The sequence below is a fragment of the Ipomoea triloba genome, chromosome 1 (genome assembly GCF_003576645.1).
Source record: "Ipomoea triloba cultivar NCNSP0323 chromosome 1, ASM357664v1".
In the NCBI taxonomy this organism is placed as follows: Eukaryota; Viridiplantae; Streptophyta; class Magnoliopsida; order Solanales; family Convolvulaceae; genus Ipomoea; species Ipomoea triloba.
In genome coordinates, this window is record NC_044916.1 from 27,248,133 (window position 1) to 27,265,513 (window position 17,381).

At 33.3% G+C, this 17,381-nt stretch overlaps 4 protein-coding genes across 4 annotated transcripts; 2 read left to right on the plus strand and 2 right to left on the minus strand.

The window, feature by feature from the left end:
* Nucleotides 1-32: 32 nt before the first annotated feature.
* On the plus strand, nucleotides 33-5,300 carry LOC116016537 (exopolygalacturonase-like). Its single transcript, XM_031256850.1, has 5 exons — nucleotides 33-250; nucleotides 1,654-1,713; nucleotides 2,883-3,194; nucleotides 3,731-4,249; nucleotides 4,916-5,300. Exons 1-5 carry the CDS (start codon nucleotides 122-124, stop codon nucleotides 5,147-5,149), a joined length of 1,254 nt encoding a protein of 417 aa, XP_031112710.1. The 5' UTR covers nucleotides 33-121; the 3' UTR covers nucleotides 5,150-5,300.
* A 534-nt stretch (nucleotides 5,301-5,834) lies between these two features.
* On the minus strand, nucleotides 5,835-6,551 carry LOC116011606 (AT-hook motif nuclear-localized protein 16). The gene has a single exon (XM_031251068.1). It carries the CDS (start codon nucleotides 6,549-6,551, stop codon nucleotides 5,835-5,837), a length of 717 nt encoding a protein of 238 aa, XP_031106928.1.
* Nucleotides 6,552-6,557: 6 nt separating this feature from the next.
* Nucleotides 6,558-8,922, minus strand: LOC116029115 (pentatricopeptide repeat-containing protein At2g42920, chloroplastic). The gene is made up of 2 exons (XM_031271011.1): nucleotides 7,202-8,922; nucleotides 6,558-6,618 (listed from the first exon to the last, which is right to left on the minus strand). Exon 1 carries the CDS (start codon nucleotides 8,806-8,808, stop codon nucleotides 7,210-7,212), a length of 1,599 nt encoding a protein of 532 aa, XP_031126871.1. The 5' UTR covers nucleotides 8,809-8,922; the 3' UTR covers nucleotides 6,558-6,618; nucleotides 7,202-7,209.
* Nucleotides 8,923-12,581: 3,659 nt separating this feature from the next.
* LOC116029120 lies at nucleotides 12,582-13,692 on the plus strand. Its single transcript, XM_031271021.1, has one exon. It carries the CDS (start codon nucleotides 12,651-12,653, stop codon nucleotides 13,512-13,514), a length of 864 nt encoding a protein of 287 aa, XP_031126881.1. The 5' UTR covers nucleotides 12,582-12,650; the 3' UTR covers nucleotides 13,515-13,692.
* Nucleotides 13,693-17,381: the final 3,689 nt, after the last annotated feature.

The window sequence follows — 17,381 nt, forward strand, 5'->3', positions numbered from 1 at the left end:
TCTTGTGTTTCTTGCTATGAATCATTGTGTGTGAGAGTCTATAATTTTAATGAGAAATCTGGTTTGAATTATTCGGTTTTTGTGCCCTAATCTCTACTGTATTTGAGATGTTACAAGCAGAATGCATGATAGTAGCAGCCAGAGAAACACAGGGAAGGCCATGCCATGGTGCACAATGGTGTATTGTGACACACCAACTTTTGAATACATGGCATTTATAACTTATAACCATCCTTTCTTTAACGTACTGGTATGTTACATTTCTCTCACTCTCTCTCTCTTAACTACAATATTTATAACTTCATTATCCAATATACCATACATTTTCTATGAGCAAAACTGAAAATAATTTACAATGCATTTATTATGGACAAATTAAACCAACAACAACTAATTCATAATACAATATATTGAATTAGCAAGGGTATGAATAATGCACGGGACAAAATTAAAGCAAATCAAAATATGGTAAAAAAAAATGTTAGTAACAAAATATCAAATGTTGGTATCTATTACAGGTTAACTTATATTATAAATCTCAATATTATACATTTTACAAAATTTCAAATCACAATTAGACAATTAAATAAACAAATATAGAATTGCACTTTCTTTGTCTCATTTTATTTGTCATGTTTACTATTGATTGTTCAAACTAACTCTTCCTTCATTGCTTATTTTCTTTAGTTATTTTTAATTATTTTTAAATTTAATTTTTTTGTGTGTTTAATAGTACTTTTAATATAGTTTCTAAATATATAAGTTTTATATACTAATAGTCTAATACTAAACTTAATATTATAAAAAATAGAATTAAAAATAACTTCAGTCAAGCCATAACTAGACATACAAAATAGGATGGTGAGAGTATTTAAAAATATAAAAATAATTAATAATAATTAACTTAAAAATATAAAAAATAATCAATAATAAATTAATTTCACTGGGCGCCACTGTTCTTGTGACAAAAACTAACAAAAGCTAGACATTTTTTTGAGAGTTTGTTCTCACACCGTCGTTGGTGAGACTTGATCCTTGGTCTCTTGTAACAAATTTCACTTTTATGATTAGTTGAGCCACCTTATTATATCTTGCCCTTGGATATGAAGGATATTTTGCCATAAAATGCAGAATGTTTACCAGAAGTGGATTTTGCCCTTGGATATGAAGGATATTTTGCCATAAAATGCAGAATGTTTACCAGAAGTTGATTTTGCCGGATTCCTTAATATGTACAAGCTCCATGGCAATCATTTAAACGTTGGCAATAAATGTAAATTAAGATTTTAAATGGTAATCATTTAATTCATTTCTTTATTAGGACACACCAACACACATTAATACTATTTGGAGCAACATATATACCAAATATGCATCGATCAAAATTCTGCCTACCTCCTATTCTGGTATATATAATTCTTCCTAAATCAGAAAACAGAAAGAAGAATATCAAGAATAAAATATATGTAATTTCTTCTTTTATTTTTCTTCAATAGTATAATTGCCCCATATATATATTTATATAAATATATATAGATACCTACAGATAAGTAGAAAGAGTAGCAGATTGGAATGGCTTCTCCCACTGTTATTTTCCCTGTTTTTATGTTCATCTTCTTGAGTATTGCCAGTGCTAAACGTCACCCACCACAGAAATACTTCAATGTCTTGGACTATGGTGCTGTTGCCGATGGAAAGTCGGAGAATAGTCCGGTAAGTTTATAACTCCATTTTTAATTAGTTGAAAATAATTATTGTAGTTAATAATGAAAATTTTCAAAAATCCTATGAATGTCATGAATGTCATATAATTATACGCCATAACATATTCTTGTTTAAAATTATTCAAGTATGTATGTCAATTTTACTGAATTATATTTGTTGTTTTTGTAAAATTTTTATATTTTATTTCGTATTATTTGTTAACTATTTGTAAGTTAAATTAAACAATTTTCTAAATTTTTTTTAGATTTCTAATGGTTTTTAGAAGTTTTGGATACAATTTTTTTTTTTTTTTTGTATATTATGAATGTTTTTATATGGTAATTCTACCCAACTTAGATATTTCCCTTGCTCCCTTTCTTCTTTACATAATATTTTGTTTTCGGGGTTTTTTTTTTTTTTTTAAAGTTATCAATTCTACATGGATGGTGAAATATTCAATTAATTACATGTTTAATTGCTTGATCTAGCTATAATTTATTTAATAAAAATTACTTTTGTAGTATTTAACAATCAACCAAACAAACATGTTTTGCCAATATAGAAAAGATATTAATTACCTTACAAAGAATCAAGTGTTTTATTAAATAAAATTTAAAAACAAAATGTTTTGCCAATCTTTTCTATTTTAAAAAATTTTTAGGTGTTATTCGTAGCTCACTAAATAATATTTTCCATGATATAGTACTATTGTAGTGGACAGCTATTGTAGTGGACAGATGGTGTGACGAACTTTGGTAGTTTCCATTATTTCCTCGTAACGTAAGATTTTGTTTTAGAAAAAAATTATCAAATGTATAAAGAAGGTAAAACGTTTAATTATAATTATTACCCACTTTCTTATTAAGTAATAAATTATGCAAAATATTGTGATGGTTAAAGTACGTGTAGTTGCAATTATAAAAGTTACAACAATAACCAAAATACATTGATATTTCAACATTTTTTTTAATAATAAAGATTAAAAAAAAAAGTTTAATATGATAAATGGATATTCACCCCAAGTGTGTTTTGAGTTTTAGATTGGTATGCGTCTAAAAGTGTGTACTTGTGGTGGAGATTTTATAGTCAAACAGTATAACTGTGATTCTTTCAAATGAAAAATTACGAGTTTGATACCATTCCTATCTAAATTCTAACATAACATAGTTGTAATTTAGGCATTCTTGAAGGCATGGGAGGATGCATGTAGATACCCAGGAAAGAGTAGGGTTTTGATACCAAAAGGGACATTCAAGATCTGGTCAACCACGTTTTCGGGACCGTGCAATGGGTCAATTTCGTTTGTAATCAAAGGAGTTGTTAAGGCTCCAGTAAATCCAGGAGAGTTCATGAACATGGATACATGGCTAGGGTTCCGATATCTGGATAGGTTGTCGGTGAACGGCGGTGGGTATTTGGACGGCCAAGGCCAGGCTGCTTGGCCCCATAATGACTGCTCCACCAATCCCAATTGCTCTCCTCTTCCAGTTGTAAGTTCACTATTCTTTTTCTTTGTTACACATTTCAATATTCACAATTCAAAATAGTGTTAATGTGTGTTTTGAGTATAGTGATTTTGCTACGTTTAATTTTTAACTTTCAAATGAATTGTTCTGAGACCTTCGACTTTCAAATTGTTATCAATCGTGATCCAAGTAAACTTTTAAAATATAATCAGTTATGGTCTTCCTAGAAGGACCACGGTGGATTATTAAAATTTAATAGTTGAAGGACTATTGATGGTTAACTTAACCACTAAAGGTAACAATTTGAAAGTCGAAAAACCACATGTGATTAATTTAAAAGTTTAGAACTAAACGTTACAAAATTACTATACTCAGAGGATCAAGATGATATTAACTCAATACAAGTGTATATTTTTGTTTGAAAGTTGAATACTAGATAATTTCGAAAGTATATTATTATTATTATTATTGTTAATTATTATTATTGTTAATTATTATTATTATTAATCCAAAATCTAACATGATTATTACTTGTCTTTTTTGTTTTTTTTTTTAATTAGTCATTGAGGTTTGATTTTGTGAACAATGCAAAAATAAATCATTTGAGGTCAATAAACAGCAAGAACACACATTTCAACTTGTTCGCGTGCAACAACGTAAACATCAGCCGCGTGAGGCTAACCGCCCCCGGCGACAGCCCCAACACCGACGGAATCCGCATCGGAGCTTCCACCAACGTCAAGATCACCACTTCCCTCATCCAAACCGGCGACGACTGCGTCGCCATGGTCACCGGCGCCAAGAACATCGTCGTCAGCAACGTCACCTGCGGCCCCGGCCACGGCATCAGCATCGGCAGCCTCGGAAAATCCCGAGGAGAGTTTGTCTCCGACGTTAAAGTCATCAACTGCACTTTCATCGGCACGCAAAACGGTGCGAGGATCAAAACCTGGGCCGCCGGTTCCATGCCTAGTACGGTTTCCAATGTGTTCTTTGGTTACATTAATATGCAGCATGTCAACAACCCTATCCTCATTGATCAAACCTACTGCCCCGGCCTTCCTTTTTGCAGCGATTTAGTAAGTCCACAATATTCACCACCCTCTCTCCAATTACTATTCTATATCTATCTAATAATCTTCAATTTCATCATTAACTTATAAGCAACTTATTTCATCTGGTCTATTAAGTTTCTTGATTTGAGCATTAAGTTATAAGCAACTTAAGTTGGTTTACCCTTTTATTCTACCAGAACCACAATGCTGAATTTATCTAATGCATACCTTAAATGGGCAACGAGTTTTCCTGGTCACTCAAAAAATATATTTAGTTAACGAGTTTGGTTGGGGTGAGTGGCCATGCACTTTCATCCCTTAGGTTTGGTCGGGTGAATTCATGTTCATTATATCGTGTTTGTGTGTGTATTATGAACATGAATTCTGTGCATTATGAACATGAATATTGTATCTTATGAAGTCAAATTCTGTTTATTGGACAAGGGTCCACAGTGCAAAGTGGACCCTGGTCTACGATATAACGATTGGCTTTAAGGTATCTTCTACACTTATGTGTACTCAGGACATCTTATGGTTTAACAAAAAAAATGTCTTTTTAATTTAAGCTGGTCAGTTGTGGATAACCTAGACTAATTACTACAATTTAAAGATGTAAGATTTACTTTGTGCACACTCTCGAGTAGTGTTTTCTGACTAAAAAAAATTAATAACTTTATTTTTTAATGAAAGGGGAAACATTCGTCACTAGTTCAGATAAAGGACGTGACGTTTTACAACATCTGGGGGACGTCGTCTTCAAAGGTGGCGGTAGCCTTGAAATGTAGTGCAAAGGAGCCATGTCAGAACATCATCCTCAACAACATCTACTTGAGTTACGATGGCCGAGGAGGGCCGGCGATTTCGGAATGTTCGAATATAAATGGCAGATCCTATGGGAGACAGTACCCTCACAGTTGTTTGTAGGTTTCATTTTTTGAGTTGACTGTCGTTATTATTATTTATTAGTAGATCCAAACTATATACACTTATAATAATATTTTGCAATGTTGTACGTTTTGTATGGACGAGGACGACATGATAAGAATTATTTTAATATATTACATCATTTGTCCTATTTTACTTGTCTTATTTTTTATTCATCGGTCAAATTAATTATTTTTTTCTTTTTTTTTTCTATTCTTTTCTTTAGTATTTTTAAATTTAAATTTTTGTATTTAATAGTAATTTTAATGTAATTTTTAAATATATAATTTTATATACTGATACTAAATTTTGTTATGAAAAATTGAATTAAAAATAACTTCAGTTGAACTTCGTTAACTGAATCAGACACATAAAATGAGACGAAAGGAGTATATAGTTTATTGTCAAATTGAGAAATACAAACAAAGATAGTATTGGAAACTTGAAATTAAAGCTTTTATTTCTTTGATATTGACGGAGAGTACATTGGACAGTTCTACCCCTGCATATGGTAAACATAGGATAAGCTATAAGAGAAGTCATACATTGAATGATTATAATAATCTGTAGAAGTTACAATAATTCTTTTTCTTTTTTTTTTTGGAGAACTGAAATTAAGTAAATAAAAGACTGGAGCTTTATGACTTTGTTGAATTTGTGGATGAGCCCGGAGGAGTGGAGTGATCTATGGTTTTGATAAATTCTTGGGTGGTGCCCAGGAATAGACCTCTGCAGGGTGTAAAGCACCATTGGTGAGCAGATTCTGTGGCAAGCCATAGATGTCTGAGACCTCAACATTTTGATGGGTGTGATGGTTGTTTTGGTACTGCTGATTGGCAGCAGAAACCACCTGATCATCGTGTAATGGCAGCCGGTCGAAGGTGGCGTTCAAGAAAGTCGCGGCCATGATCACCACGGGCCCTGAGGCGATGAGTGCACCAACGACGCACCCTCCCACCACCTGCCCCTGAGCCCCGGCTAGGTAGATGGTCAGCCCCGTCACGCCTGGGGGTGCGGGAGGGGGGAGGATTGAGCCGAGCAGTGACAGGATCTCAAACCTCCCGTGGAGCGTCACGATGGCCCCCGAAGAGGCCGGTTGGCGCAGCGTCACGTTGGTCACGCACCCCGTGGCACTCAGCACAGAAATGCCCCTTTGCTTTCTCCTCGCAAAGTTCACTAGGCTTTCGTTCACATCGCACCCTGAGCTTACCTCCATCGCGTGCGCTTTCAGGGCATTCGCGCTGTCCCTCGTGATGATGATTGGCGGTTTAGGCTTGTTCTTCGACCCTGCTGGCCTGCCCCGAGGCCTCCTTATCGCTTCTCCTACTGGCACCGCCTTAGGCAACTTGGCAGTAGCTACAAGTTCTTGGTTCTGATTCACCACCCTCTCAGCACCAACCATTTTTTCCCCACTTTGTTCTTCCTTACTTGCAGAAAACTAGAGGCAATGCCGATCTTGCCTCTGCAATCTGCGATTAAGTAGGGGATTTTACACATAAATTTAATGCAGAACACAAAAGAAAGGTTGGAAATTAGGAGATGGTTAAGTAACACCAACTTCAAATAATCAAATTTAATTAGTATTAGCCTTGTGTACCAATATTTCCCCTCATCCTAACTCTTAACAGATCTTCCTTTCATGTTAATTGCCTTCATCAACAGACAATGATAATTCTTTAATTTATATTCTACCTCACCCACGCTTTCATTAGAAGTAGCGTAGTAAGTTTGAGAACAAATAAACTAAACTTGGTGCACTAACCCTTCAGCTGCCATCACTGGAATTAAGCATAATCACATTAAGTTTGCAGATTTTTTCGAGTCTTTCTTCAATTTGCAGTGTCCTTTTTGGTATGGTGACAATACCCGGGGAAAGAATGAAGCATTTTACGCACACTTCAACTCTAAAATATGATGATGCCACCCGTTTAGTACTCCTCTATTTACCAGAAATCAGATCATACATCTGAACATGAAACTATCATCTAGCTATTTCTTTGAAATACTATTGAATAATCAAGTAATATTGAGCATTTGAGTTTAGATTTTTACCTCGTTTATTAAGCAACAATCTCCCCAAGGCCTTCGAGCAAAGATTGAATTTCTTGGAGTTCAGAATGAAGCATTCCTCCAGCTACAAACTCGTGAACTTCCCCGTTCACTTCAATTAAACTGCAACCTGGTTGCTTCTTTATCTGCTTCTCCTTCATTGAGATTCTTTCCTCTATTGCTTTCTGATAATCCCCCGAGGCTGCATACATATTAGACATTGAAACATAACCGCTGCCCTCATTTGCATCCAACTCGTTCAAATTCCTTGCAGCCCATTTTGCCATTTCCAAGTCTCCATGAGCCCGACAAGCTGATAGCAGAGATCCCCATATAGCAGCATCGGGCTCCACTGGCATACTTCTTATGATCTCTTCTGCTTCTTCAAGTAGCCCCGCTCGGCCTAGGGTGTCAATTAAGCAACCATAGTGCTTTATTGATGGTTCAATCTCATACTTCTCTCTCATCAATGTGAAATAGTATTTTGCTCTCTCTACCAAACCCGAGTGATTACAGGCTATCAGAACACCAATGAAGCTCACAGAATCGGGTTCAAGATTTGAAGATTCAAGCCTTGAGAACACCTGAATTGCTTCCTTCCCAAATCCATTGTTCGCTAAGCCCAAAACCATCGAGTTCCAAGAAGATAATCCTTTGATTGGGGCTGTATCGAAGGCTTCTCGAGCCATCTGAACACTACCACACTTGCAATACATGTCTATAATTGCTGTGACAACTATGACATTCAAATCAACCTTTTTCTTCTTGATATAGTTACAAATCCATTCCCCTTGTTCCAGTGCTCCTAATCGAGCGCAAGCATTCAACAGGCTCACCAATGTAAACTCGCTAGGCTCAATATTTTCGTATTGCATTCTCCTGAAAAGTTCCAATGCCTCAACCCACTTCCCATTTCTAACATACCCACTGATCATACTATTCCAAGAAACATCAGTTCTCAGAGGCATTTTATCGAACAGCTTCCGGGAGTCATCAATTTTACCACATTTAGCAAGCCCCATAATCATAGAATTCCAAGTCACAGCGTCCACAACATTATCCTCATCAAACAACTTCCTCGCTTCACTCAAAACCCCACAACTAGCATACATGTGAATAACTGCGTTTCGCACATATGTATCGAAATCCAAACCTAATTTAATCACTCTTCCATGAAGCTGAGCTCCATCTCTGACCAACCCAATTCTGGTATACGCCTTAAACACGGAGGGATAAGTAAGCCGACCCGGTTCAACGCCCGAATCCACTAACATATCAATGAACAAAAATATTGCATTTTCAGGGGTTGAGCTTTGAGAAAAGCCTCTGATCATAGTGTTCCAAGCGAAAAGATTTCTGATTTTCATCTGATTGAAGAATAGGAACGCATAGTTGATGTCAGAGGCAGGGGATGTAGCAGAGAAGGCCAAGACTCTGCTAGCGGCTATGGGGTCATTGATTAGGGCGGTTTTGATGAGCTGGGCATGGATCTTTTTGAGGTCTTTCATGGAGGTGCATTTGTTTTCCAGCATTGAAAGGTATGGTTGCTCCGAGATGAACTTTGAGATGGAAGGTGATGATGGAGCGAGTGCAAAGAAACATGGTGGCATTTTGTGTTATGATCTTTGTGTTATGTTTCATGAAAATGGAAATTCTTTGAAGAAAGTTGTAGACTTTGTCTTTATGCTCACAAGAACAAGATTCACACTCTCGTATACACAAATGCATATGGATAAGGTGCCTACCCAAATTTTGGCTGTATATTTCTTCTTCAACGTCTTGATTTTTTTTTTTTTGTTATTTTATTTTTAAAATTTCTATATTAAAATTTATTTTGAATTTTATTAATGGTTGGTATATATATTATTTAAAATTTGATTTCGAATTTTTTAATTTGTTATTCAAATTTATTTTTTTTTTGGTAAATTCACGGGGTCTTTCTATGTCCGTTTAACGGTCCAGATCCATCCACGCTCGCTCCGAGAGGCACAAGAGCTGGCACAGGGGAATCATCACTTGTGGGAATTAAATTTATTTTTTTATTTAAAATCAAAATTTGAAATTATTAGTTATAGAAAAATGAATAAAATAATAAATAGGGTATAGAAAATGGGTCCACAAAAGAAAAGAGAGGAAATAAATAGTTCATAGTTTCCCATAATAAAGAACTAAATATGTCATTTTTCTTTTTCATTTAGAAAATTCATGAAAATATATGCTAAAAAAACCATTTTCTGATTTATAGGAAATTGAAAAATTCTATAATTATTAGGCAAGTGCAGTCTACCTTCTATTCTTAGGTTGGTTTATATATTGATGCATGTAGGAGTGTCATTGTCTCTTTTTTATTTTGTCGAATCGGTTTAGTTCCTAGATCAGGGAATGTTATTACTCATACTCTTGCTACTGCGACTCATCATCAGGCTAGCATATTGTACTGGGACTCTGTCCCCCCGATTCTGTTTTGTCTCTTTTACAATAATCTATACCTCATGGTTTTATTTTAAAAAAAAAAACAAAACAAAGGGAATGGTAGTTCATAGAATGTGAAATAATGATATTTTTATGTCAAATAATGCGAGTGATTGTTTGTTTAGTAGGATACGTTGTTGGGTCACGGAATATCTTAATATATATGTGTGCGGTGGAGTCATGTTACATGTATATATAAATGTAAAATTGTAATTGATTCTTAGTTTTCTTTTAGGGTTTGTTCTTATATGATGCTAAGTCTATGTGTGTTTGTTTGTATCAAAGTGATAAGCTTAACCTAAAAAAGAGGTGAATGAGATAATATTTGGGAAAGTGTTGTTTTTAAAAAAAAAAATTATTAAAATAAAATTTGATTTCGAAAGACATATAATATATATTTTTAAAAAGACAATTAGTTTGACCGTAGTATAAATTCACAAATATAATGGTATTAGAACATCCTAAATTAATAGTAAAGTTTTTTTTTTTTTGGGTTTTTATGAGTTTTTGTAAGTGTGATTAGGAAAAAGAATATGAAAAGTGAAGAAAAAAAAAAAAGAAAAAAAAAACAAAAGAAAAAACACTGCTATGACATTAAAAAAAAAGTTATGATTAACGCGCCAGGCTTCGCTTGGCTGTGCGCGAAACGCACAAAGCATATGTGGATTGCTTCCTCGCACACTGTTCCAAAAATTTTATATTTGCATAGCATCCAAAATTTTCTCTACCTTACACTCTCTCTCCACCAAGTCAGCCATCGCTGTTCCAAAAATGGACAAAAACCCACTAATAGTAAGAGCATTTCTATTAGTGGAGTTATTTCGCAATTTTTGACAAAGTGTGATTAAAAGAGAAAATGTGATGGGAGAAAAAAAATAAAACAAATATGATTTTTTAAAAAAATAAATAAGTAAAGTAGGTTGTCAACGTGCTTCGCGCGCCACTAGGTGCTGCTGTGCGCGAAAGCTAAGTTTTGGATAAGAGTTGATCAGATATTATTGGACTATGCACCTCTTCCTTGCCGAGAAACCATTTCCTCTCTCTCATCTTCTCTCTCATGTCAATGGTGACAAATATTCTTGCATCAACCAACTATGATCCCCTAGTAGGGATGCTCTTACTCCTCTTAGGCCCTCCCCAAAGATTTTGCACCGTTTTTAAGGTGGAGAGAGTGATGTGAAGGAGTGATGAAGTGGAAAGAGAAGAAAAATTTATCTCTTGCCAATTAAGAGTTTTTGCGGATATGATGGGACCCACTCATTTTAATGAGAGTTGCGCCACACTTTGTGAGAAGCAACTCTCACATTAGCCTGAGCGTGTAAATCTATTATTATTAATTTTTTTTATATAAATTTTGATTTTTTTCTCTCTTTCATTTTATCTTTTCTAATCACACCTATAAAATGTTTTTAAAAATTGATCACTATTAATGAAGGCCTTACAAATTTACAGTATACCTACCAATGTATTGTTTCAATATAAACCTGGTAGGTAAGCACAAACTGGGAGCAACCGCCAACCAGGCAACCACCAAGTGATATTGAAGACGTCCTGGGAATTCCCGACAAAGTGTTATGGTCACATTCATTTATTTGATGATGACATGATGGGATATGCAGATGGGTACATTACATCAATGTTTAATAACGTGGCACCACGCAGTACATACCATATTCTAAATATTACTCCGTATAAAAATGCCTCTAACATACTTATATACTTTAATTAACCTATACAAAAAAAAAATACATACAATTAAGAATTGTTTTCATTTATTGAGTAAAACTACTTTATTTTGATCATTATTAAAAATCTACGGAGTATAGTATTTGATATAGAATGGTATAATTAATTGATTATTTAATTATATATATATATATATATAGTTGGATGTCTCACCTGCTTCTAAGTAATAATAACCTAAAATTACAGTAGAAAAATCATATGTGATGAACTTGATGGAGCTTTTGATATAAGAATTATGTTCCACTCATTTAGTCATTCCTTTCCCAGTAAATTATTGGCTTATTGCATTTAGAAAATATGGAGTACATACTCAATAAATTAAAACAATTTACATAGTTACCATTGACAATAAAATTCAGAATCTAAAATGAGCTCCTAAAGTTAGAACTTGTGGAGGCGATATTGGCTATTTGTGTTCCATTTGGTTGAAAAAGTAACTATGAACAGATACTGCATTGTAACATGTCAATAATACTAAAAAAAAGTTAGAACTTCTGTACACCGGCCTAGATTTTGCTAAATTTAATTAATTTTTCAACTCGTGTGTACCCATGGCATGATGCAATAAAGGGGCATCATGTCACCGGTACACACGAGTTGAAAAAAATAATTAAATTTAGCAAAATCTAGGCGGGTGTACACAAGTTCTAATCTCATTATGAAGGTCTATCGAACCTCTTTTTGTTTTTGCTTCTCTGTTAATGATAAGTTTTACTCGACTTAACTAAATACATTAAAGAGTTAATACTTGATTTGGTTCCTCGACTATTAGGATTTCATCACTTTAGTCCTCCACTTCCAAACATGTTCAATCTTATCCTCAACTAACTATGCAATTGTTAACGAAAATGATCATAATTAAGACTATTTTACTTTGAACAAATGAATATTTTAAGTAAAGTTTACATAGTTATGGATGAAATTGAGCAAATTTAATAATCGAAAATCAAAATAATAAAATCCTAATAGCCGACTGATAAAAAAAAAATCGGGTATTAACTAACTCTAATTTAAATCTCATCATTTCGTGAGCTACAAAATTTAGGAACCTCAAGTTTAATAAAGAAATTGACATTTGAAAAAGACATACGGCTATATCCATTTCTGAGCCATTCATTTCAGTTATATTCCATCCTCAATTCCTCTTATGTATTATTTTATTTCATCTTTTTTTGTTGAGACATATAACTGTAAGCCTTTCTCTAATTCCCTGCTCACATTTTAAAACCTCAACATGGAGGATACACAAAACCACCACCACCTCCTCCACCCACCAACCACCGCAGATTCCGCCGGAAACACACCGGAATCTCGAGATGACTTCAACAACTTCAGTTTCCGGCTGCTCCTCATCGCCTGCGTTGCTCTAGTCTCCGTTTGGGCCACCCATGAAGCTTCCAAGGGGTTCGCCATTACCATCATCAACGACGCCGTCGCCGGCGGCGGCGACACGTTCGCCGGAAAACGCTTCCACCTCTTCTACGTGTCCAACGACCAAGCCACTCGATTAATCCTCGAGAGAAGCCAGTTTGCCGAAAATACCCTTTACTCACCAAGTGATGATCACCCCAAGAAGACCGTCAACCACGTCATCCTCCGGCTGTCTAGCCGGAACTTATCACGGCCGGCGACGACCCACTCCGGCGATCGTGACGGCGAGTTCGTGATTCATCTCAGCCCTTCAATTATGCACGACCCAAATTTTAAGCATGCAATGTTTTTAGCAGTGCAACGTGGCATGGCGCGAATTTGGCTATGGGACGGTCAAGGTAACGCTCCAATTACTCTTATAAACGGAATTGTTGACTACATTTCTACTTTAGCCGTCGATGGTGGATCCCCGCCGGCGCCGTCGGGTGCGGAGTTGCCGGAATATTCCCGGTCCGGGTGTTGGACCGGTAACAGTGACCCGAGAACGGTGGCCGGATTCTTGAATTATTGTGAAGGGAAGAGAGAAGGGTTTGTGAGAAGATTGAATCAAGAAATGAAAAATAATTGGCATGAGAAGATGGTGGATGATGCATTAGGGGGCATGCCAGCTAAAACTCTATGCGATTCATATCATTCTTCTACACAATTCTCTACAAGCTCGATATAATTGTCTCTTCTTGTTTACAATGCAATTTCATTTATTTTTAAATTTTTATAAAGGAAAAAAAATGGTTCATAAGTTATATTTTAGGTATAGACTTAATTGATCTGATCTGTTAATTATTGTCTTGTGTGTCTATTTTAATTTGGTCCCTCAATAATAATTCTAGTATTTTTTTTATTAATTTATTATTAGACCTGGACGAAAAATTAATAACATGATACTCATAATAGATTCAGGCTTTTTTCTCAATACGAAAAGTGCCTCACAGATTAGAGATTTATCGATCTACGTTGTTGTTGTTGTTGTTGTTGTTGTTGTTGTTGTTGTTGTTGTTGTTGTTGTTGTTGTTATTATTATTATTATTATTATTATTTTTGTCACAATTAGTGTTCTAGACCATTACGCGATCCTCACAAATTTTCACTGGAAATAAATATTTCTAGTGTTTCAATGAATGTATTTGTCAAATATCATGAGAACACACATTAAAAACATCTATATATTATAAGGAAGCATATTGAAATCAAATTTTAGTTACTTATTCTATAACTTATTATTATTATTATTATTATTATTATTATTGATTTTTTATTTAAATTTAATAAAATGTTTACAAAAATGACAAAAACCGACATTATAATTTAGAAATAAATAAGGAGCAACATTTTTTTTAAATGATGACATAAAAAAGAGAATTATTTCTGTAGATGAATAGGTCCAAGAGGGTGTCAATTAATCGATAGCATGGGTCTATTTTTGCCTCATGTGGTCTGAAAAAAATAATAATAGTGATGATGATGATGGTGAATATGTCCACATTGTTCATTTACATATCTATCACATGGAATATAAGTATTAAGTAAGGCAATTATTTAATGATGAGATGGCATCACATGGCAACAAGCTAAGAATGTTAAACACTAAGCTAGCTACCGCAAATCTTGAAGGGCTCAGAAATAGAATAAAAAAAAAAAATAGGGAGCAATAATATTTGGAATATATGCACAAGCTAGCTAGGAAGGAGACATCCAATTAATTCTCACATCTACAAATTCGAAAAGGATTGCCCATTTTTGTTTTGTTTAACTTTATAGCATTATTATTTTGCAATTTGGAAATTTATATAACATTTTAGGTAATGATGTTACGAATAAAAATAGTAAAAAGTAATTATAATTCAAAAAATAAAATTGGTAGCAAAAAAGGTTTAAATTTTCTTAACAATTTAAATGATAGAAAAATTGCCAAAGACCTTGTGGTCTAATGGCATCCGGTGTCTCGGTTTACACTCCCACATGGACATGGATGATGGGAGTGGGTTCGAGCCTCAATCTATGTTAGATACTACATTCTAATAGAGTTAGTAGTGCTCAAAATGATAGATAAATTATTTCTCATATTTATTGAAGCCTAGTCGTAAACTTCCAAATTGATCCCACTCATGGTCCTTCTAGGAGGACCGCGTCTAATAAAATTTTGAAAGTTGAAGGACCGTTGAAATATTTATTGAAGTCTAGTCGTAAACTTTCAAAATTTTGAAAGTTGAAGGACCATTGAAATATTTATTGAAGCCTAGTCGTAAACTTTCAAATTGATCTCACCTATGGTCTTTAACCACTTATGGTCCTTCTAGGAGGACCGCGTCTGATAAAATTTTGAAAGTTGAAGGACCATTGATCACTCATGGTCCTTCTAGGAGGACCGTGTCTGATAAAAATTTGAAAGTTGAAGGACCATTGATAGTTAACTTGAACCACGAATGTTAACAATTTAAAATTCAAAAGACCACAAATGATCAATTTAAAAATTTATAACTAAATGTGACAAAATCACTATAGTCGAAAATTTTCATACTACATTAACTCTTTAATTTGTAATAACGTAGTACTGGCTGTCAGTTGACAACTGGAATTGGAAACGATGTCGATCGGTGATTCAATTCTTGTTTCAATTTTGGTTTCAACTATATTTAATAAATACCAGCATACTGCACGTGATGTGTGAATGTATGTTTATGTCTAAATGTCTAATACGGAGTATATATTATAACATTGATCAGTTAAAATAATTTTTTTTAAAATTTAAATTATATTTTACAATTTATTAAAATTGTAAATTTTAATTATCAAATTATAAAATAAAATAAATTATATTCTTGTCTGAAATTTTTCATAAAATTTAATATTTACAAATAAAAAAAAAGAAAAAAAAGAAAAAGATATTTACAATACAATGTTAACACCTAGGTATCTAATTAATTAAAATATAATATAAATTTAAATTAATTGTTATCTAATGATTTTAATAAATATGATAATTAAAGAATAGGACAAAAAAATATTGTAGATGCATGTAATGTATAATAATAGTGATTGGGGATATAACGAAAGTTATGAAGGTAAGTAATTTTTTTTTTTAATTTAATGGTACAACTTTTAAACACAAAAAAAAAAAACAAAAATTAGGGCTTAACATAGATTCCCTTTTATTATAAGATAGTTAGATTAGAAAGAAAAAATAAAAATAAAATAAAATAAAATAAAATAAAATAAAAGTGTGAGCAACTTTAGAGTAAAATTATGATGAATTGAAGTGAAAAAAAAAAAAACGTAGTTTTCTTTTACAAAAGGTACATTGGTACCAAGGCTCTATAATGTTTAATAAAAGATTTTTAAGATGTCTATTGATTTCTTGAAACTTGATTAACCTTACACAATTATAAAGATTAAAAGGTTTAATGAATAATTAAATATCACAAAAAATTCAATCTAATAATGGTGCATCAGAGAAATAAATATTGAAAAAGAAATTTAGTTGAGGCATATATAACATATTTAAATATAAAAAGAATGAATCAAAAGTAGTTTAAATCTTATTTTAAAAAATATATAGAGGTATTTTTCATCACCTTATCGTCTTAATTGTCACGTAACTTTTGTAAGTCATTTCACATATATATTTGGTTGCTTCATGATACATCCTATTATGCCACGTCAAATATGATATGACTTTTTATTGAATGGAGTGGGGCATTTGTAAATTGTAAGGATAAGGAAGAGTGTTTCGTTCATGATTTTGGAAGAGTGTAAGACCTTTTCAAACATTTTGTATTTTTCTTTTTAATAATAATAATAATAATAACAAACCAACTTGCATAGTTATATAACACATCCCATATATACTTTAGCTCGCTAATAATGATCTCTTGACTATTAACATTTTTCAATTTTCATATGACTTTCAATTGGATCATAAATAATACATTAACTATTGACATTTACTAATTTTCATTGATGGGTCAATTGTAAATTTTTTAGTTCAATGACACAATTCAGTCAATTGCACAAAAGCAAGAAATTTGATGACCTGGCCTATTTGCCATTTTTTCTTTTTAATATTGATATTGTGGTGGTCGGAAAGAATCTGTCTAAAATCACCGTCCAAAACTATTGTTTATCTACACGATTGAATTTCAAAAAAGATTACTCCCTCACGCGCACATCTTGCTCTATGCCTAAAAAATGAATAGAGTAATTTTACAAATGAAATTGACGCCTTGAACAATTAGTTAATCATTTTTATTCTACAATTTTTAATTACATATTGTAGTCAAGATGAACATAATCCAAGATAACACTTTTCATAATTTTTAACTCTAGAAGGAAGGGAAAGTCTATGATATTCACAATTTCGTTGTGCAAACATGTCGCATGAGGTTTAAGTTGTGTGAGTACAAGTACATTATGAAAGCGAACAATGATACTTTAATTAGCGTTACAGATTAAGATGAATATGATTTTTTCAAACATATGTTTAAACTCAAGAATTTTTGGTCGTTGAAGGCTCTCGGAGGTCTGGATAGCAATCAGC

Coding starts and splice junctions, on each gene's coding strand:
- LOC116016537 (XM_031256850.1), top strand. CDS start 122: ATGCATGATAGTAGCAGCCAGAGAAACACAGGGAAGGCCATGCCATGG. Junction 251..1,653: donor ATCCTTTCTTTAACGTACTG/GTATGTTACATT, acceptor CACCCACCACAG/AAATACTTCAATGTCTTGGA. Junction 4,250..4,915: donor TTCCTTTTTGCAGCGATTTA/GTAAGTCCACAA, acceptor TTTTAATGAAAG/GGGAAACATTCGTCACTAGT.
- LOC116029115 (XM_031271011.1), bottom strand. CDS start 8,808: ATGCCACCATGTTTCTTTGCACTCGCTCCATCATCACCTTCCATCTCA.
- LOC116029120 (XM_031271021.1), top strand. CDS start 12,651: ATGGAGGATACACAAAACCACCACCACCTCCTCCACCCACCAACCACC.
- LOC116011606 (XM_031251068.1), bottom strand. CDS start 6,551: ATGGTTGGTGCTGAGAGGGTGGTGAATCAGAACCAAGAACTTGTAGCT.